The 22,979-nt window shown below is 35.4% G+C and overlaps 2 protein-coding genes across 4 annotated transcripts; one reads left to right on the top strand and one right to left on the bottom strand.

Moving 5' to 3' along the window:
• Nucleotides 1-1,152: 1,152 nt before the first annotated feature.
• Nucleotides 1,153-9,691, top strand: LOC18432315 (RING/U-box superfamily protein). The gene is made up of 9 exons (XM_011624357.3): nt 1,153-1,630; nt 3,487-3,766; nt 4,788-4,869; nt 6,755-6,812; nt 7,462-7,550; nt 8,036-8,131; nt 8,210-8,280; nt 8,823-8,956; nt 9,386-9,691. Exons 1-8 carry the CDS (start codon nt 1,210-1,212, stop codon nt 8,947-8,949), a joined length of 1,224 nt encoding a protein of 407 aa, XP_011622659.1. The 5' UTR covers nt 1,153-1,209; the 3' UTR covers nt 8,950-8,956; nt 9,386-9,691.
• A 3,331-nt stretch (nt 9,692-13,022) lies between these two features.
• Nucleotides 13,023-22,558, bottom strand: LOC18432313 (cation-transporting ATPase). Of its 3 annotated transcripts, none has more exons than XM_088845613.1 (7): nt 21,877-22,558; nt 21,596-21,650; nt 18,976-20,358; nt 18,492-18,554; nt 17,832-18,001; nt 16,133-16,248; nt 13,023-13,464 (listed from the first exon to the last, which is right to left on the bottom strand). In XM_088845613.1, the coding sequence occupies exons 1-7, from the start codon at nt 21,877-21,879 to the stop codon at nt 13,350-13,352; spliced, it is 1,905 nt and encodes a 634-aa protein (XP_088701739.1). In that variant the 5' UTR covers nt 21,880-22,558; the 3' UTR covers nt 13,023-13,349. The 3 variants fall into 3 exon arrangements, with proteins under 3 accessions (XP_088701739.1, XP_088701738.1, XP_088701740.1); XM_088845612.1 differs by having other exon boundaries at nt 21,575-21,650; nt 21,877-22,525; XM_088845614.1 differs by lacking the exon at nt 21,596-21,650 and having other exon boundaries at nt 21,877-22,553.
• Nucleotides 22,559-22,979: the final 421 nt, after the last annotated feature.

The raw sequence follows: 22,979 nt of genomic DNA, 5'->3' as shown, positions 1-22,979 counted from the left end.
TTTGGATGTTGGAAAACTTTCTAATGGATAATTTCGACATCAAGATGTACGAATACAAAAAGAACAAAAGAAAATTACAAAAAACACTTTAAAATGGACTATTTATGCAATTTACCCCACCCAATCTTTTCTCTCATTTTTTTTTCAAACAACCTTTCCTCGTAAATACCCCCAACCCAAAAGTAGCATGAAATAATACTAAACTACCCTTCCTTGTTTTCACACAACATTCTCTCTCCTATTTTTATATGCGCTATAACAATACAAACATGCACTCGAGCAATGCAGGTCAGAGCCATAACGCTCCGGCATTATGAGAACTCGCTCTAATAGTGCAAAGATATGCTCCGGTATTTCGCTCTGGTAATGAAGTCTCTGAAGCCACAACGCTCCGGCAATGAAGTCTTTGGAGCCACAACGCTTTGGCAATGAAGTATTTGGAGCCACAACGCTCTGGCAATGGAGGACTGCACTCCGACAATATAAACAAGCGCTCCGGCATTATGAGAACGTGCTTCGGCAGTACGCTACGTGGTACCCGTGAATTGATTTGGTTTGTACGTGAAGGGCATTTTCATCCAAAAAATAACAACTTTTTACCTTGGGGGTTTTTGTGAGAAAATATTATTTAGAGAAAAAAAAATGAGAGAAAAGAATGAGGTGGGTAAGTTGTATAGATAGTACATTTTAGAGTGTTTTTTGTAATTTTTCCAAAGAAAAAAAGATTTTCGAGTTTGCGAAATAGTGTATCTTGCAACCCATTATCTAGACCGTCTATTTTCAAGATTTTTGTATGTTTATAAATGCTTGATTTGAACTATTTTTACAGTTTAAAATTGTATAATTAAAGATAAAAATAGATTCTCAAGCCATCCTAATAAATTTTTAATTAAAATTATGTTTATGATAAAATTTAGAGGTGTGCCGTAATTGTATTATTTAAACTTGTAATCTTATGGAAACCACAGCCTTAATTAGAAGGATATAATTGCTTTATTATTTTGCTAAAAAGTTTTCTAATTAGTTATACATTTGGACCATTTTGTCATTTCATTAAAAAAGGGTGAATCATATGTTTTTTTTGTTTTCTAGAAAGAATTTTGGAGTAAAGACAACCTTTTTTATTCATTTGGCACACTCTCTCTCCCTCTCGCGCTTCTCTCTCTCTCTCTCCCTGAAATCACGAGCAAAAAACCACAGGCGGTTTTCATGAGCGGTTTCGGCGACCGGAAGCTGTTTCCCAGCGACCGAGAGCGGTTCTACTTCCAGCCGCACGATGGCGGTGGCGCCCTAGATTCCGGAGAAATCAACGGCAACGGCAGCCTGAGAAGCTCCGGCGAAATCCCCCAGCCGCAAGGCCAGGAATGGTCCGCCAGAGAAGACAACAGCCGTGATACCGATGATGATGATGACGATGATGATGAAGGTGATGATGGGCATGATGACGATGATGACGAGGACGATGGTGATGATGACGGGGATGATGGCCATGGCGAGAGGCACGAGTCATCGTCGGCCGAGATTTCGGTGCCAAAAAATGACTGTGGAAATAATGGGAGCTCGGAGGGGTTTCAGAAGGAGGGGCTGGATCGAGATATAGGGAATTTGGGGAGGAGTCATTCGGCTTTAGGTATACTGAGTAAATTCTCAATCCAATTTATTTTTGTAGTTAATCTGTTTATTTAGTTGGGAGTTTAATTATTTGTTACTGTTTTTTATTTTTGTAATTAATCTCTTCATTTAGTTTTAAGTTTGATTAGTAGTTGTTGTCTTTTTACTTTTTGTCATTGATCTCCATGTTTGGTTGTGAATTTGATTATTGGTTGTTGTTTTTTTGCTTTTTGTAAATAAGTTGCATATTTAATTGCGAGTTTTATTATTAGTTGGTTTTTATTTTTTATTGATAAGTTACACTTAATTATCTATGTTTAGTTTTAATTTTGATGATTATCTATTACTGCACTACTGTTTTTTTTCATTATTTTCTATGCATATATGCAATTGTATATGTTAATCTATGAGCTCCAAATTCAGTTACTTGCTATTCTTCTACTACTACTACTACTATTATTGTTGTTATTATAATTATTGTTGTTCTTGTTATTGTTGTTCTTGTTGCTGTTGTTTAGTAGTGAATAATTTTTTATTATGGTTCTATTACTTCTATGGTGCTGGAGTGTACATTGTTAATTACAATGTTAAGCTAGTGATTATGAAAACTGCGATAGAAATTTAACAGAATCTATTTATGAGCTTCAATGGGCTTCCTCCTTATGAGCTACTTTGAGAATTGTGAATTTGACCATTTATGGAATCATTAGTTAGAAATTGATCCTTTGATCAAGGGAATTTAATCAAAGTTGTGTGATTATGTCTTGATATCATCTCTTGGTTCCACCCCATTTTTTGAATTGGGGCACATTTTTGGAATTTGAATTCAGCATCATCTGCTGTGAACACACTTGGAATTTGCAATTTGGATTATCTAATATGCTTGTCGGTTTGATACTTTCACAATCCTATTTCATTATCTCATCCATAAAAACTTGTTGTTTTTTTGTTATGCAATTTTAGAAATTGCAAATTTAATCATCTAGGGTGGTTTGTTGGTTAGATAACTGGAATTCCTTCTTCCCTCTTTTTTTTTTTTTCTTTTTATTTCATTTATTATTTACATCTTGTTTGTGTGTTTGTTTGTGAGTCGAACTGGTTGTGTGCTTCCTCAAATTAATGAACAAACGTTCAGTTATCAAAGAAAGAATTCATCTCTAGGGTGTAAACATTTCAAGTTTCTGTAAACAGATTAATTTGTAACTGCAATTTCTTTTCCCCTCTTTGTTTTTTTTTTCCTTTTATTTCATTTGTTATTTACAACTTGTTTGTTTGTGAGTAGAACTTGTTTCGTGCTTCCTTAAATTAATGAACAAATGTTACGTTAACACTTTCAAAAAAAAAAAAGAAGAAAATTAATGCACAAACGTTCAGTTATCAAAGAAAGAATTTATCTCTATGGTGTAAACATTTCAAGTTCCTGTAAACAAATTAATTTGTACTTTTGTAGTATTTTTCCACCACTGAAGTATTGGAAACCATTGCTGGGTTGGTTAAAGTAAAACATCACAAATAGGAGCACTCACACTATGAACTGCACTTGGTTTTTTGAGTACTTGCATTTTTATGGAAGCGTAGTCTGAATTTTTTTTTTTCTTGTTGATTATGCTTTTTCCATATGAATCTTTTGTACTTCATATTTGCTCCCCTTTGCATCTATCCTCATCCTTGTCATCATATTCATTATTAGGATATTGCTATACTTTTGCTGTCTGGACCTATGTCGATGGGTGGAAATTAAAGCCAGTTTGTTTTTTTGAAGGTTTCCATGAGTTCTGTGTGGGTATAGTGAAAATATGGGTGCAAAACTGCAAATAGCAATTCCAATTCCCTTATCACCGCCATGATCAATAACATCAATTTTTTATGTTTCAGGGTCTAATCGTGGTGGTTTGGTAAATGATCCTATCGTTCAATCTTCGAACAATATTAGAGGAAGCTCGAGTCAACATTTACATTTTAGATTTGGGCGTCGTTATGATAATGCAATAACTGTTGCAGAGCACGATGGTTACTTTTCACGAACATCACATGGGTTGGGTTCATCTCTTTCTCAAGGGGACAACGGATCATGTGGGTTTAGCGGGAGAAAGGATTTAGCTTTGTCAAACGACTCTAATGACACTTTGAGGCGTATATTTTCAGACCCTGTCACGTAAGTCTCTTGCTCGTTCTGTCTTTCGACAGGTTTGTTAAAATTTTCATATTCATTTGAGTCCCCTCAATGGTGAATTGCATGATCAGGCATGGATATTATCTAGTCATTTGTTATTATGATATTTAGTTGGCATAGGACTAGTGAGTAAATAATTTGACATTATTGCATGTGTCTTGCAGTGTTAAGTAACTATGCTATTTAAGGTATCATCATGTGATTTAGGTGACGACCACTTGGTAGCATGATGATCTCTAATTTTTCTCATTCATTTGCTATGCCAAAGTTTTATTTAATGAGGCTTAGATGGTCGTGATACCATCAGTATTGGTCCACCAAGACTATATGGGGCACATGGCACTCTTTATGGGCATGTCATGTGATTTTGTTTTTTATTTTTTTTTCTTTCTTTTTTTAAAGCTCTTGTACGACAATACAATTGTACAACTGTGCTTCTATGTATCCTCCATTACATTTTTTGATTACATGAAATTTGTGAGTTATAATTGAACGAGCCTTCAACTTGACATAAAAACTGATTTTCTTCATGGCCATGTATGCATGAGTGCATCCTTGCATCCTTTCTTTTTTTTACCTTTATTGTTATGTGAACGAATACTCCAAAATCCAAATATTTCTCTACTCTGTCAAATGTGTTTAGTTTACATGTTAAAAAAGAAAAAAGGAAAAAGAAACAAAATATTGGACAAACAGTCTCCTAGCAGTTGATTTCAGAAATTTAGTGAAGCAATAAAATGTGCTAATTTCGACATTTAGTGTTTGATCTCTCTTTTGTTGAAAGACTATGTCAAGCATACTGGTGTTGAATTTGGATGACACTATTGTTGCACATGTTGTTTTGAAGCTTCCATTAACATGAACATGCAGTTATAGGAATACACTCACAAACTTTCATCCTTAATTCTACTTGCAGTTTTCATTTGTTATTTGATTTGATTAGGTCTTTATTACGCAAAGATCATCTCCTGATTTTTCCTTTTTCTGAATTGTGGCTATCTAGAGGGATTCTCATGGATGATGCAATGATATTATCTTGTGGGCATTCCTTCGGAAGTGGTGGAATACAACATGTTCTTAGAGCGGTGCGTTTGTAGCGTGTAATCTATTATTGTTTCTTGCTTGCCCTCTTTATATTAGAGAAGGATTAAAATGCTTTATTTTCTTATTAGCTGTCGAAACTTCCTCTTACATCTTGAGCTGGATTAGTACTTGCACTTATATTCAAGTCATTTCACCATTGGTTATGTTCTGTGTATTTTCCTTGCTTTTATTGGCTTTGAAGTTCACAAGTCCATAGAATTTATGTTAAACAATACATATAATTGCTTGTATGGTGGCCCCTATGTTAGTTATTGCCTTTTTAGTTAAGGATTGAGGCATTAATCCCGTCATCCTGTTTTTCTTATCCTTCTTACTCTGTGTATCTTGGGGAAATAAGATTTTATTGTATTAGTCAATGGATTCACTTTCCTCATATGACAGGTAAAGATTAGCTCATATAAGAATTGAAGCTATTGACATTACAAGAGTTGAGGTTTCCTGGAAGCACTGATTTGAATTCACAATATGTGGGTTGGATCAAGAAGAAATAATTGACATCAAGGGGCTGTTTGGATCCTTGCGAACTGATTTCTGGGAAATAGTTTTGTGGATAGATTGCCCATTTCTGCCTTTTGGATCCAAAATTTAGGGTGGAAATGTGTTTCTGCCAGAAATTGTTTTCTCTATTTTTAACCCAAATATTTTTTTGAGCCCAAAACACGAAAATTGTTTTGCTCCCCACAAGCTAAAAAATTATCTTCCTTGTCTAGTTTCCTTTAGGAACAGAGCAAAAAAAGAAAAGAGAACAAACGTGACAAAAAGGGCAATCCCTTCCCACCTCTACCCTCGCCCCTCCTCTCTCTCTCTCTCTCTCTCTCTCTCCCGAAAATCCTTATGTTTTTGTTTCTCCTCCTCTCTCTGTCTTTTCCCATTCAAAGAAATCTCTTTCTACTTCCATCTTGTTCCATTCATTTCCCTATCTCTCTTATCTCTATTCTCTACCATGTTTCCTCCCTAGGGATTCCTTGCACTTACCCGTTTTTCTAGGTAGAAATGTATCCAGGTTGCATCCAGATGCTATCCAGACAGTAAAAATCCACTTTAAAAGAAATATTTTTCTCAAGAAATTTATTTCACAGGAACTAGTTTTTTCTAGACAAAATTTATCCAGGGATCCAAATGGGTCACAAAGACAAAAATGTTGTTCTTTTGCAACTAGGGGTTTTCTATATAAAGAGGGATGTCTATGAAAGTCCATGCAAAAACGTAAACAGGTACACAAAAACAATCTTGATTGATTATTGGAGAAACTCTGTCAAGAACTCTAAATTGAGAAAGATTCTAACTGATCCACAATGTTTAACTGTAGAAAGATTGAAGCTTTTATGATCATGAGTCTGAGAAAAAAAGGATAGTAGTCTTTAGCTGTATATCCTCCAAGAGACCTCTCAGGGAAATGCTTAGCACTATTATGCACAAACCTTGCATGGTACTTACCAAAGTAACATGTTACATTATACTTTCAGGCAGAATAACTTCAAAAGAGCATCCAAAATTAACGGTTGGCGATGCATTATACCGAGTCTATTCTGTACTCCTCCAAGGAAGTCTCTATGACAAGATGACGTTTTCGGCAATCTTAGCAAGCTTGCAAGAGATTTGCTCTGCGTTGCCGAAGTCACAGATTCCATTCTGCCATTATCTCTGGAGATGCCAATAATTAGGAATGTCTAGGTTGCTCTAGATTTTGTAGATAAATTTTATGTTTATGGAAACAACAGTTTGTAACATTGTCTCTTTTTATTTATTTATAAATACATGTAACATTGGTTATCTAAGCTCTCAAAACTATTTCAGTCACGTATTCTATGCCTGTATATACTCCTCTTTACATGATGACATGTTCTCTTACCTTTGTATGTGCAGCAAGCTTGCTATACTTGTGGTCAGCCTATCTCTGCGGACTCAATGGCTCCAAACCTTGGTATGAGTACTTGTGTGAAGATTTCCTTTATGCCTTGGGTCAGTACTCAATGGTTGAGATACTAACCGAGAAAATAATTAGTTTTGTTGCCTATGGGCATCACTTCTGTTGATATGGTTTGTTGGCTTTTACGTGGTTCCTATGTAATTATCTTTTGGAAGTGTCATTATTTTAAATTTAATTGTGCTTGGTCACTTAGCAAGTGTAGTCATGAATAAATGCATCTGAAATCGGCTTACCTGGTACTATATTGAAGTCATGTCTCATTGGTCTTCTATGAAAACAACCGCATTCTATTTTTGGAAAGGTACTTGTTCTATTTGAAATTATTTGCATGTTCAGGGACCTCGTTGAACTAGCCATTTGATTTAGTCTCGAACTTTTTGGAGAAATGATTTTTTCTTAATTATTTTGGTCGTAAATTATTTTCCACTCTGGGTGGCAACCAGCAGAAAGCACCAGGGTGGGAAGGGTTTCTATTTGTTTCAAGCATATTCAACTGAATTCTGGAATCTGATAATCTGGCTATAAGCCCCTTCATCTAAATATGTACTCTATTTTCTTCTTTTTTTAATGTAAATGTCATCAAAGTATTTACTCTTGTCTATGTTATCATCTCTCTCTAAGTTTTCTACCTTTTTATGCACAGCACTTCGTATTGCAGTTCGAGCCTTTCGAAGGGAAGAAGAGTTGCAGTCATCTAAAATATTCAAAAGGAGAAGAGAGAGATTTGAACAGGTTTATCCCAGTAGAAAGGCTTCTTGCTTGCTATAGTTTCTAGGAAATTGTCAGACAATACTTGGAAGTGGCTGGAACATCTCCATGGGTCATGCAGGTTGTCCAGAAACTTACCTAGACTTGCCAAATAGTTTGAACTTTACTATTTTGACCCCTTCCCCTTGGTTATTTTACCATATGCCTTTACTTGATCCTGTATGTTGAACACTGGATAACTGTTGTAATCATTATTTTAAAAAATTGATAGGTCTAGCTACTGTCATGATATTGCCAAGTTTCTGGACCGCCTGCATGATCTACATAGGTGTTTTGACTACTGTCAGGATACTTTCCTTAATTCTAATCTAGTTCTATGCCTTGCCTTGTTTGAGAATGCTTCTAATTTTTTATTTCTTGACTTTGATTTATTATTCAATAGAAGAAAAATATCATATTCTCTCTAAATAGGGGAGTAATGTGGTCTTTTACCTTTTCTCATTTTTCAGGAGAAATCTAGTTATGGCGAACCATTGCCGATGGATTATTCTAGAGGGAAAGGCGTTCAGTTCCCATTTGCAGTTAGTGACCGTGTCATTATCAAGGTTCGGTACAGTCTCCAGATCCATGAGTTCAAATTTTTGGTTTACCCCATAGAATTATCCTGAAGAACTTTGGCTCAGGGAAACAAGAGGACACCACAGAGATTTGTTGGGCGCGAGGCTATCGTAACGACTCAGTGCTTAAATGGATGGTCAGTTAATTTTGGAGAATCTTTTTGCTCCATTTGAGTTTCTTTCTCAATCTCTTGGCTATTTTCTTTCATGGGTTCGCTTGGGCTTTCTCGAGCACCAGTACGTTGTTAACACAAACACATCCGGTGAATATGACCATAGTTTAGTGAGACGAAAAAGTGAAAGTATATTATAGTCCAATGGACAATGGAAAACCATTTTCCATTGGTTTATGATGGCAAACTCTTTTGTCACTGTAAATTGCTTCATTAGGCTGTTATGACCCAAATAAGTTCTGGTTTTCCATTGTTTATTGTATCATGGTAGGTTTCCCTTTTTAAATTAGTTTCCCTCATGGAAGAGATATTTTGTTGATGAGAAAGTTAAATTTAGCACATTGATACTCCTTTGCTTCGGAACCTTTATATATGTCTGAGGGCCAGAAATTTATGCTATAATTTGACGTAATATCTCTGCCTCTCTTGTTGGCTTTGTTTCCATAGGCATGATTGGCTTTAAATGGTTGGACTATTTTCAATTATCCTTTTCTATGATATCATAGGTATGTTGTGAAAACACTGGATAATGCTGAGAGTGTGAAGCTTCAATATCGTTCTTTGGCCAAAGTTGGGGAGCATCGCCCTCCCACTGAGAAGTCAAACAAGGCCATCAGCCCAAACTGGCTTTAGTGCATGGGTAAGCATATACTGACTGCATATTGTGTTGAGCATGTCACAGTTAACATGCGCCCTACTGTAAAATAAGGTTGGGGGCAGCTACCAAGAGACCAGTCAGTTTGGTTCGATGAAATTACTATTGCCACATTCATTTTGCTGAAATTGAAAGAACTACTCTTGTGCCTTTTGTCTTCAAATCTCTTTCTCTCTCTCTCTCTCTCTCTCTCTCTGTATCCAAGAGAGCGATGGTGTAGGCTGATAGCTGTTTCTGCGTGAAAAGAACAAATAGCATCTACTACATGTGTGCGTGTGAGTGAGAGAGCATTTTTATTTTTCACTTGGTAAACGTATTAAACTAGTCTTGAGCTTTGCTACTCTTAAATCTAAGATACCTGAGCTGTTTGATGCCTTACTGCTAATAAAGTTGTATGTATACAATGCCTCTCAGTTCCCAGTATTTAGGCTGCTTATTTCAGTATCATGCAAGTACTCGAGCTTCTCAGCAAACTCCTGACGCCCCCTCTTCATCAATGGAATTGATGCATTTAATGAGATGGAATCTCACATTTGATCAACAGAGATTCACTCCACTTCAAACTATGCATTTAGGGGCCATATTTTCGATTGCTAACTCCTTATGTCCTTTGTCGGCATCTCAGTTCCATTGGAACAAATTAACAGTCATGAGGCACTGATTTGTAACTGCTTTAGTTAACAATTTTGCAGTAATTTTACAGTGATCGGTCTTCTAGTATATCACAGGGAGTGCTTGGAGTAAAACTTTGATTTGTTTTATGATGAGGCATCTCTCTGACAAAACAATAATTTCGAATGGGCGTGGTTTCTACGAGTCCATGTAGACTCTAAAAAATCTATTTTTGAGATGGATTTTTGGACTTAATTTTTAAGGACATATAATCTTTAATATGGACATCATGAATATGAATAAATAAATAAATTTTGGAAATTAAAAATAATAATTCTATTAAAAAAACATTTGGACCGTTAATTTCAATTGTTTTTAGATGGACTACCTGTTTGCATCCATCGTTAAAATGGATGTTTTATACCTTGGGACCGCATGTTGTAGAAATGGGGCGGCCCCCATTAAACAATTGTCCATTTCAAATTAGGCTGTTATATTACATAAATCTAAAAGGTGGATGTGCATGAGATTATCCCTATTTCTTTTTCTGTAAATTTGGTGGCAATGTACTTGGGGTTAATGTGTTTGTCCATATCTTTCATGTTTCTCAGCATTGAAAATAACATACCCGGGTAATATTCAAGTAACCATTAGGATGCCTCTAAAAGACTCAATTGTAATGAGCAATATAATGCATCAAAATGCCCTTAGAGATGAACTATCTGTTAATTTACTTGTATCTTTTGATTTGATTTCAAAAGGCCCAAAAGTAGATCATGAGTCGAATAGTTGAAAGAGTATGAATACTTATGATAACGTGTATTTTGGAAAAGGAAACGTATACAAAGAGACTACCGAATTTTGGTACAAAGATGTTGCAAAATTGTCCTTGATATTTCAAATCATGGCGTTGTAAGAGTGTTATTGACTAGATTTAAATCTCTAAAAAAATAATTAATCAAACTTCTTGACACATCTCAAGCCATCCAATGTGGAATCTAATGACTAGAAATAATTGTAAGAGCCTTGTAACAAAGATAAATGATCTCAATATATATTACCTTTGAAAAATTATCTTATTAGAACTTCTCTTTTTTTTTCATAGAAAATTATAAAAACGGTGCAGTTTTTATAAGGTTGCAACCTTAAACAATTCAATTAAAGTGCACCTTAAAATTTTATCATAACATGTAATTCTGTTGTAAAAAGATATTAGTATTATCTTAAAATCTATTTTCATACCTAATTAGAAAATTTTAAATTCCAAAAATGGTTAAAATCAAGTAGATTTATAAATATATGAAAATCTTGAAAATGGACGGTCTAGATAATGTGTTGCAAGATGCACTATTTCCGAGATTTAAAAACTTTTTTTTTTCATATTCATAGATCTCGATGTCGAGATGATTGATTAGAGGGAATTTTCAACATTAAAACAACATTTTTTGATAGATTTTTGAGATGCATATGTGATTCTACATTTTAAGGTTGCAACTTTATATAAACTTTTCCCTTATAAAAAATATACCAAAATTATTCGATTATTGAAAGTAAACCCTAGACTTTTTAAAATCTCATTCATATTTCTTTTATGGGTGAGTGGACGAAAATAGCTTTTATAGTAGTCTTAGAACTTTTGAAGGCATCATAGTCTATTGAAAACCGTGATGGCCATGACGGATTGTAAATCGAATATAGGTTTTTTAAACATCACGGCACTTAAAGAACTGTGACGGTTTGTTGAATTATCACAGTTGTAATTTAATAGTTATACTCTTGCCTAAGCATCACGGCTTTTTAAGTGCCATACTGTCGTAATGACCATCACAACTTTTTGAGTGCCGTGATGCCTCCTAACGACCATCATGGCTGTTTAAGGGCCGTGATACCTCAAAACATTAAACCGCCTATGACCATCACGGTAGTGAGTCTACCGTGTGATGTTTTACGGTTTTAAGACGACCATGAATGCTATTTTGGTAAAAAAAAATGCAAAAAGAGAAAAAAAGGGTATGGATGAGGTTTTAAAAAACTTGGGATTTATTTTTAATAATCTAAAAATTAAAGCATATTTTTGATAATTTCCCATTTTTTCTTTATTTGGGTAAATAAGTGGAGATTATGGCCCATAGCCATTTTTCATTAATTTGTTTTGAAAAACTACCCTATTAAAACAGCTAATATGGCATGAATGAAATTCACATGCATAATCCAATTTTGATCTAAAAGAATTGAAATTAAGTATATCATGAGGTAAACATCATTTTCTCGAAGAAGGTTCCTTAGGTGAATCTAGTTGTCAAACGATGATCTAGAACTGTATAATGCAATAGTTGACACTATTCTAGTTTACATACATAATGCTCCCATAATAATCACTTATCCAAGATGTGAAAAAAAAGAAGAAACTACTTGGACAAATTTTTTTTGCCAAAAGATATTATACTCCTGCAGAAGTATACTGTCTACATACTCCCTTAGGTAATATCCCACCTAAAATTAATTTTAGGACCCCAAATTTTATGGATCTAACCTCTTCAATCCATAGATTAACCACAATTAGGGGCAGCAACGGGTCCAGGTGGCCCATGCAAGTTTGAAAATCTAGGGTTTGGGCCAGGCCAAGAGCCTAAGACAGGCCCGGCCCTGTTTAGCTCAGTTCAGCCCTTATTTTTTCATGCCTTTTAGTTTGTTTTCCTTAAATTTTACCCAGTGCAATTGGCCCAGCCCTTAAAGGGCCAAGGTTCCCATTCCCAGCCATAACCGTAATAAATTAATTTTTCCTAATTGTACCCTCCATGCACTTAAAAAAAAAATGACTCAAGTTTGAATAAAGGCCACCCAAATTTTAGATGGGGCGATCTAAGGGTTAGAAAACTCAAATTTCTTTTTTTCTTGTTAGAATAATCATCTAATAATTCTTAAGTAATCCCCAAAATCTGAAAATCCTTCCAAGTAGGTCTTCTGACCATATGGAGTAAAAGTGAACTATTCTCCTCAAGAAGCACAATTGTATACATGCTAAAAAAATAATAGTACACATGCTCAAAAAATTTTGTTGGTTAGAAACCTAGAATCCATGTGGATTGTGACAAACATTGTTTCTTTTAGATTTTATTTGAGGTTGGTCACTGGGTTCTAGACATTAGATCCCAAAATTTGAAATAAAAAAATATTCGTTGCTCGTGTTTTGCCCGAGGGAGCAAATGGACGGTATATGCTTCCATAGGGGCATGAAATCCTTACACCATACATTCTATTTTAATTATAATGAATTCTTTCTTAAACTACTTAGAGTAATATTAATAATGCTGATTGTAAACTGTGCAATGCAAATTTGATACTCTTGGAGCAAAATTACTTTTCTTGAAATAAAGAAAGCATATAACTTTCATTCAAAGTGAGACCAAGTCGTTGAATGCTCACAAAGCACCATATAGACATTGAACCCTCCACTGTTTTCATATTCTTGAGCAAATCCTTTCCATGAAACAATGAGTTGTACATTGAAATTGTCAAATTTGACAGGAAAAGATAAATAAAATGAAAAAGCTCATGAGACTACAATACAGAAGCCTTGATAAAATTGCAGAGAGAAAAAGAGGGTGGGAAGGGAAAGTGAGGTTCAGTGACCTTATGGGCATAAATCAGAGATTTCAAAGGATCAATAACACATACAACCTTGGGATGTTAAGGGCTGAAATTCAAAAAGAGAAATCAAGAATAACACAAATTAGCCATGTAGACTGGAGGAGAATGAACATTCTTAGAAACAGGAAACGTTTTCTGATGCCATCACAAAGTTGCACGTGGAGTAGATGGAGGCAGCAGCTGCGCGCACAGCGCATTCCCTCTCCAGTGTATTATTATCTCTTTTCAATCTGCACAAACCGAAGAAAATTTCGGGATACTATCTCAATCTAATCATGCAAAAAGTAAGAAACATGGTAGAGGATTTGAAGAACTATGCTATATGTAAATATTGAAACTTACGCCAATCGCTACACTAAACAGATGATTTTATCACTATTCACAACTCTCACTCTCTCTGATGTTAACATGCTTCTTACTGAGTACACAAACCTCCACCAGACCTGTTTTGGACATAATTATCCTACCCCCTTGCAATAACAGTCATATTGGTGCATTAAATATGTTATTTGACAAGGTTATGTCTATCAAAATCAGTTATAGGTAGACTCCTTTTGCAAAGTTAAAACTGCATGGGGGTTGTTCTTCATTGGGACAATCCACAATCTTCTGCAAACACCAGTCTTGAAGGAAATGTTTGTCCACCAAACAAAACACCCCATGCTTACCACAAGTTCAATTTTTCTTGCAAGTATTGTACAAAATATTCCCACCCAAAACTAACTTGGAAAAACCTAAAAATCGCCTATAGGCGAAATACTACGTTGTTTCGCCTCCGCCAAGAACTTGCTATGTCCTTGGCGGTTTATCGAACGGACCCGAACAAACAGCGCCATCCATTGTGGTTCCACGGGAATTTTTGGACCGCCATAGACCTAGTATATCTATGACGGTATCTATCACAGACATGCTAGGTCCGTGGCTGCCGACAGACGCATGCCGTACGATTTTTTCGGATGGTGATTGGCCTATGGGCGAAATCATTGTGGCATTTCAAACATAGGCATTGCATAGATGCTCCCTATATATAAATAGGTGGCATAGGCCCACTAGCCTACAGCTACATATAGGCCCAACGGCTTAGATTGAATCTGAGCCGATCCAATAATCACGATTGCATTTCGTATTTGAGTTTTAATTTTTTTTATATAAATCCAAATCATTTGAAATTTTGGATGTGTTCTTTAAAAATATTAGAATCCAATAAAAATATCAAAAAAATATTTCGTAAAAAATAAATTGATCAAAATATCCCCGAAATATTACAGGGGTATTTTGATCAATTTTTATTTTGCAAATAATTTTTTTAATATTTTTATTAGGTATCCGTTGATGAGAAGAATAGACACCTAAAATTTTACATGATTTGGATTTGTAGAAAAAATTAAAATTAAAATATAGACTTAGGTATTGTCCGTCAGATCGGCCCAGATTCAATCTGGGCTGTTGGGCCGATATGCAATTATAGGCTAGTGGGCCTACGCTAGCATTTTCCAGATATACATAGGGTCTTGTTATGCTACACCACTTGTGGTGTATACCCTTAAATTCCTCAACATTTTTGGACACTTAGATACCTTCGCATTGTAATACAAAATTTTCCAAGCAAGGGTAGTTTTGGTCATTTAGAGGGATAGAATGGATATTTCTGTAAGAAATAGTGGCATTCTATAATAGTTAAAGAATAATTAATACACCATGTCGGTTATGTCATTGTCCACTATTGTTAATAAATGATTTTGTTGCTATTAGGAATTTTTACTTTACCCTTGACTAATTGCTTAAAATACCCCTAGACTAAAAGTTACTATACTATAAGATAAGGGTATCTAAGTGCCCAAAAATGTTGAGAACTTTAAGGGTATACACCACCAAGATAAGGGTACCTAAGTGTCCAAAAATGTTGAGGACTTTAAGGGTATACACCACAAAGTGGTGTAGCCTAACAAAACCCATATATATATATATATATATATGGGAAAAGATGTTGTACGCCTAAGTGCGTATTGCTACGGTAAATGCCTACGGCCCAGATTGAATATGGGCCGATCTGATGATCACGGATGTCCGACAGTGTTTCAATTCTAACTTTTTTCTACAAATCCAAATCACTTGAAATTTTAGGCTTGTGTTCTTCAAAAATAGGCGAATCTACAAAAAATATCAAAAAACAATTTTACATGAAATAAATTGATCAAAATACCCCCAAAATATTTTAGGGGGTATTTTGATCAATTTTTTTTTTGCGAATTATTTTTTTCATATTTTTATTAGGTGCACCTTGATGAGAAGAACGCACGCCCAAAATTTCAAGTGATTTGGATTTGTATAAAAAAAATTAAAATTCTAACACTAACGGACATCAGTGAACTTCAGATCGACCACAGAATAGCCCAGATTCAATTTGGGCCATTCGCGTATGGACGTACAACAGTGACTCCTTATATATATATATATATATATATATATATATATATATATATATATATATATATATATATATACATATATATATATGGGAAAAGTTCACGTCAGTCCACAGGCTACAGTGTGTCAGCCAACGGCCAAAATTGAATTTGAGCCCAATCCAATGGTCACGATCTCATTTTGTATTTGAATTTTCATTTTTTTTCTACAAATCCAAATCATTTAAAATTTTAATCATACATTCTACTTATCAAGGCGCACCTAATAAAAATATAAAAAAAATAATTTACAAAATATAACAGCATCTATTCCTGACATTTATATATATATATATATATATATATATATATATATATATATATATATATATATATATATATATATATATATATATATATATATATATTTGTCTACTTTGGAGTGTAAGTGTTGAAAGTTTAGGCCCTTTTTGGAATATAGCACCTTTCATACCTGGAGTCTTCACAGAGCCTTGGCCTTTTCCGACCATCTAAGCCTTCTTTATCCATGCACAGCAGGCCAAGTTCACAATGCGATTGCATTTCTTTGACCTGCCTCAGCCAGCTCTCCTGAAATGAGTTTCTAGCACTATCAAAATCACCTTTTTCTTTTCTTCCATCTTGTCGCTTTGTCAAAGGGAAAATAAATTATGAATCAATGGAATATTAAAAACCATAGTCCATTGGGGTCATCAGCATTCCATGAGATGAATGGTGATGGAGGAGGACTCACAAGAACAGGACAATCCAAAGTTCAGTCTCACTCTCTTCATCACCTTCAACCATCACATTGATCAGTGTTGACCCCTATATATTATTATATTACTGTTTTTAGGGTCCATGTAATAGTATACTTTCCCTTTAATTGGAACCCAGACCTGTTGAAAACTACAAGGATAATCCGAACAACTAGAACAACTCAAGAGGGAAATGCTTGTTGCAGCATTCGACATTGATTTAAAGAAAATATTATGTATTTCCATGTCTAACAAATGGATTAAAGAAGTATTACAAAGGAAAAAAGTACTCAGTTTAAGAGTTTCAAATCAAGAAACTCACAAACTTTACAAGATTTTAATTTTGTTAGACACTTATGTGCCACATGTTAGCCAACCCCAATTAGTTGGGAAAAGGCATTGAAGATGATGACTTTTGTGCCTTGTGTTCTTACAAATGAAAACCTAGATCCTGCTAAACCAAATCAATTAGCTCCTCGACTGTGTGAAGTCAGCAATTTTATGTAACCTTGTGGACAAATAAGAAAGTCAATAATTAACACCAAATGGATACATGATTAATTTGTTAGCATTGATATTATTTCACAATAATGTACATCTCATCTAATTTTAATATTTATATTGATTGGTCTCCTGTAGTTTGAATATCATTGTCATTAAATGCATATTATATTATGTACAGTATAAATATAAGTGCGGAAAAAATGTACCTATTCTGTAGCATAAGCCATTTTGAACTAGAGGGGATTGTTAGACCCCAAACTTTGAACACAATATTCTCATCTAGGAGATCTAAGTAAAATAAATATAACATTTAGTGCAAAGAGAAGGGGGGAATCAGTTTGCCATTTTTAGTGAATGTTAACCTTCAAGAACTCAAAATCATTTTTTTTTATAAATTGTTTATTTTTCATATGAAAGATGTGAAAAATTTCCGCCTAAAGAAATCCCTCTAACTGCGTGTTTTGGCCAATGCGCTTATAGAAATATACACAAACACACACACATACACACACACACACACAAGTCCAGGCTATGTGGTGTTTATAATTTATTATTGATAGCATACTTGAGTTTATAAAAGTTAATGTTGGGAAGGAGAGCACACACATAGTACACACATACATACACAAAGTGCCCAGCCAGTGCGGCATTTATAATTTAGAAATTAGCAATGTTAGGAAAGAGAGAGATGGTACAAATTGCACAAATAAACAACAAGGGACAATGAATCGAAGTCCTTTTAGACATTCATAGAATTTCCAGACACTGCTGAACAGTTAGATTTCTCAAAAAGACATAATTCGACATAATCATTATGTACGCATACTGGAAAGAACAAGCAAGTTTGAGACAAATGAAAGATACGGTGATTATTGATGGAACAAAGAGTAGCATAGGATGTGACAAACTTACAAGGCTTCTTTCTTCCTCGGAAAGGTCATTGTCCATTTGATCAAAAAGAGACCTCCACCTCACATAATGTGGATCTGGTGTACCCTGGTTTGCCATGCTTATGTCTCCGGGCAATATAGAAGGCAACATTTGGATAGCATCCCTCACTCTCATCTTGCTGCGTTTCAGAGCTGCAGTTACAAACAAGTGCATAAAACTTAGATTACGTTATTAAAATTTCTTTCCACTGTTTCCACCCTTACTAAGTTGCAGTGAAGTACCATGAATCATTAATCGCAATAAAGAATAGCTAACCACCCTTTACTAAGTTGCAGTTAAGAATCATTAATCGCAATAAAGAATAGCTAAAGTATACTATAATCCTATTGGCATGGAGAAACAGTAATTCTTTATGTCAAGGGCATCCAATGACAAGATGGATAATGGTTCAGTGAGAACAACGAGTTTGCATCATATCTTATTCCGTTGGGTCCCACTCTCTATCCACCACCATTCATGACTTCAATGGACAGTGATGAACCATGATTTAATTATAGCCACTTATCCTAAAGAATGAGAAACAGTTTTTAGAATACACCGTGAAGATAGAACAAAGTTACCTTCACCATGAGAATAAGCATAAACTACAAACAGTTTTTCAAATGGAACAGATAATTATACCTGCAAGGCGTCCACAAATGTCCATGCTAAGCAGCTCCAACCAATGGGAAGCCACCATAGCAGCTGCAAATAAACATTCCTGCGCATCAGTCTTAACTATCTCTGCTTGTTTCTCTGATTATTCTCATCAACCACATTAAATAGATAATATTTATGCATTTTTCTTCTTTTAAGTATTCTAAAATAGTATAACATAGAGGGAAAACCAAGCTCAAGCATTTAAGAACACTTTCACATATGGAAGATACATTATTACTATGGAAAATCATTGTCCATTAGGGTCATGACCATCCAATGAAATAATGGATGACCCACCAAAACAGGATTTTATCCGAAGTTCCAGTCTTTTGACCTTCCATCATCCACTGTTTCGTTGATTTTCACAATGCATGAGTATTCTTTCCCTTTCAACAGGGCCTGTCTATAGCAAACAATCAAGAATGCAAAAAAAAGCATATGCAGAATCAAGCCTCAGAATACAGACCTTTCACAGACAGAGTAATTATGCTATCATGGTTTGTGCTGAATTCCTTCATAGAGCGTGTGTTTTCCATCAACACAGACAGGTTTGGTCGAAAATCCATGAAGTGTGGTTTTCTTTCTCGTTCTTGGGGTTGTGATTTAATAGAACCTTCAGCACGGTGCTTCTCTTCTATCCATGACGCATGCATATCATTTATACCCCTTGAGAACCCACAAGTATTAACCCAGTCTTCTGTTCTTTTGCTCCCAAACAATTCATGGGTATGTTCATCACCCTTTGTAATGGATGAATTTTCAGACATGTCGAGCCTTGCAACTCCCTGATCACAAAATAACCCGTGGTATTTACATTTTCTCTCGCTAGACTTTACCTCACTGTTTCCTCCTTGCAAATGGGTGCCCTTCTCTGACTTAACCATTGCCTCAATTATGGAATGGACCTGTTTGCTGTTCCTCACATGGTTTATTATCCCAGGATTGAGACCAGAGAGAAGCCCACTAGGGGCTGCTATCTTTGCAAACCTATTTGTCTGTTCCTTCTTTGCAAGCTCTAGTCGTTGCTTAAATGCATCATTTTTTGCCTTCTTTGAATGGGGGCGAGTATTTGATGAAGCCCTTCTAGAGATAGAAGCACGGTTACAATAAAGAAGGTTAGAATTCTGCTTCAGAGCCTGCCACCTCTCAATGGGATCTTTAGAGCTCCCACACCCTGAAACCCTCGACTCTGTGTCAAATGTGTCTTTGAGCTTTTCATGGTTTAGACCTTTCAAATGGTCAAATGTTTCTCTCGGCCTAAAATGATTTACTGGTTCTACATTTGGGATCTTGGGTGGAAGGCCCAAAGAAAGACTTCGAAACTCTTGTTGACAACTTCTTGAATTTGATTCAGGAATCTTATCCAAAACAGTCAGAGTAGATTTTTCTGCATCAGTATTTAAGGGTGGTAAATCAGAAGAATTGGTTAACTTCATCTGATAATGAGATTGCTTATCCGAGTCCTTAATTTCTTGAAGAATTCCCCCATTCCCAAGAGTCAAACAAGCAGCAACTCCTAAAAGGCAAAGACCATTTTTCCCTGGGGTTATCTCTTGAAACTCATCTTCAACAATTTGAGAAGCATTGCCTTTATTCTTCAAATCCAAAGTCAATGAACTTTCTCCATTGGTCTCTTGGCCAACTTTCCTGAGATTACATTGTGCAATAGCAACTCGTTGGATTCCTTCTTTTATGGGTTCTTGTGTGGTAACCGAACTTGGTTCTGAGATTTCCATTTCTTTTAAATATTCTCCTCTTTCATTGAAACTTCGATGATCATGGATTGCTTTTTTATCGAGGGTGGAAATGGTGGCAGTTTCACCAGAGGATTCACAAAGACAGCCTTCAGCTGAAACAGTAAGAAACTACGTTTAGTAACTCAAGCATACTAAATTGTACTAAATACTAGTCATCTACAACTGAGGAAAGGAAACTGAAAACTGAAGGTATAAAAAGATATAGAAGAAAATGTGATTTAGGAAATATATTAATGGCGAATTGAGCTTCAGTAAATAAATTGGGCAACATATGTATCATTCTTATAAATCTATGTGTCATACTGGTTTCATTTATACAAATATTAAAACTCTGCAGGTTGATCGAATGAAACCCATGCATGCATTGTTTCCTACTCAAAGAAAAGCCAAAAACAAAAATGGCAAAGAGTGATTGGGTACTAAATAATCATAGTAATTGAAATAGTAAATCATCAAGGATTCTTAGAAATGGCTTCTGAATAGCATTGGCAGAAAAAAAAAAAAATTCGAGTTATCTTATCCAAGAATTGGCCTAAATACTATCTCAAAAGTCTCCAAAATCAGATGGTAGAAATCAACCCATATAAACCATATTAAAAAAAATTACTAAAATGAATCATGGCTTTTCTTACTACGGATCGGATTTAAGAAAACGATAAGTCTTCAATTAAATTATAAGGCCTAAATAAGACCCCATTTGAGAATAAAAAGAAACATACACAAGCATGAAAGAACAGATAGATAAGAAACACACACACACACAAAAAAAACAGAGAGATTGATAGGTAGATAGACAGAGAGAGTTGCCGATAACAAAGATTGATAACTAGGATGACAGGACCAGTGGTTTAAAAGGAGGACATGGGTGAGACTCGCTAGGGTCCTGAACCCGAGTCATATCAAACAGACTGGCGAGTCTACTAATGATAATAACAAAACCTGGCAGGTTCTCATGGGTCTGGCTCCAACCAAAGCAGCCTGCCAAGTCCTAGTTCAAGCCACCAGATTTTCATTAACTAATAGGATGGTCTTTATTCATTACAAATTAACTGAATTAAGAATTTCCCTAGCATCCAACTGGTTAAAAAATAAACAAAAACCCAATCTGAACAGATAACATGAAAGAGAGAGGGGAAGAGAATGGTTAAGCAAGAGAATGGGAGGAAAACTAATACACCCACTGAAAAATGAAAAACACACCTAAATAAGATAAGAATGGACAGTACTGTATACATTGGCAAGTGCCTATAATCGGGTAGTCCCAAAAAAAAAAAAATCAAAGAAGAAACTGAGATTTGAATGTGGCACCTCCATGAAAAATCAAACAACCTGAATGGGGCTTTATCAATTTGTTCCTCGACTGTGAAGTCTTGTTCATCCAAACCTAACAATTAAAAAAATAAAGAAAAAGAACCGAAACACACAATTTAGAAAGAGATAAATAAATTGAAATGTGGTTTCCCGCCCATTCTGCTGAATGTAGAAAAAAAGCTATGAAACATTACTGATCAATGGTTTCTCAAAGAAAAAAAAAAGGGGGATGTTGCAGAGGAAGAAAAATAACAGAATATAGATTAAAAGACCAAACAAAAAAGAAAAGAACCTCTAACCATTATTATGAGAAAGGACTGTCTTTAAAGTAGGTCTTTTCTTTGACTGGGTTCTTCTACAGATTGTGATCGATCAATTGGGCAACCTCCATAGATCTGAGAACAATGTGTGGTGAGCTTAGAGAGAGAAACGTCATGGGTTCAAGCATGGAAGAAAAGGAAAAAAGGGATCTAGAATTAGAGAGTGGGTTCAGATTTGAAAGTAATAATGGCGGGTTTGAAATGGGAGGGAAGAAGAAGGTTTGGAACTGTACAGAGAGAGTGTAGGTAGAGAGAGAGAGGGAGGCCGCCCAAGACGTTTTCTCTCTCTTCTTTCTTCGTTTGTTTATTCTTTTGCTCTGTGTATCTCTGCACGTAAAGACAGAGGAACAATGTGCAATTAGAGAGAAAGAGAGAGAGAAGGGGTTGCGATTCTAGAGAGAGGAAAGTGTACAATTTGAGAGAGAGGATGAGAGGGAAAGTGCGATTTCTAGAGAGAGGGAAACACGCAATTTCAGTGAGAAAATCGAAGTGCAATTTCTAGAGAGAGAAAAAACGAGTTGTGTAGAGAGAGAGTGTGCATGGGAAACGTGCAGATTCTTCCTAGAGAGAGAGAGCAGCGAGAGGGAACGGGCAAAATTAGAGAGAGAGAGGGGGAAAAGTGCGATTCAATTTTCTCTCTCTTCTTCATTGTCTTAGCTTTGTTCGTTGTGGCTCTTTTTTTAATCAATATTTGCGTTTAGGGTTTCGTAAATTTGAATCGTTGGAGCGCTCTGACAAAGCATCTTCTGCTGTCAACGGCTTGTTTTCCCTGCCCTCTCTCTCTCTCTCTCTAAACTTTCCCCCTCTCTCCAAACCTTTCCCTCTCTCTCTCTCTAGGTCCCCCCTCCTCTCTCTTCTGATCTCCCTCTCAATGCTCTCTCTCTCTAAAGAGGTGCCGTTTGTAAAGAGCCTGGGCTCTAAACAATCAAATTAGAGCTTACGCTCAAATAGTATCAAAAAATGTGATTTCAACATTGAAAATCTTTGTAATAGCCTCAAAATATACTTTATTTTTATTTATAAAGTTTAGTGCTTCTTGTAAATATCTATAAAAACTTTAAAATCTTGAAAATTGATGGTCC

This window comes from Amborella trichopoda, chromosome 8, assembly GCF_054954075.1.
Source record: "Amborella trichopoda isolate Santa Cruz 75 chromosome 8, AtrichopodaSantaCruz75HAP2 v2.0, whole genome shotgun sequence".
Taxonomy (NCBI): domain Eukaryota; kingdom Viridiplantae; phylum Streptophyta; class Magnoliopsida; order Amborellales; family Amborellaceae; genus Amborella; species Amborella trichopoda.
Note: the sequence above shows the minus strand (reverse complement) of the source record. Positions and strands in the feature narration are given on the sequence as shown.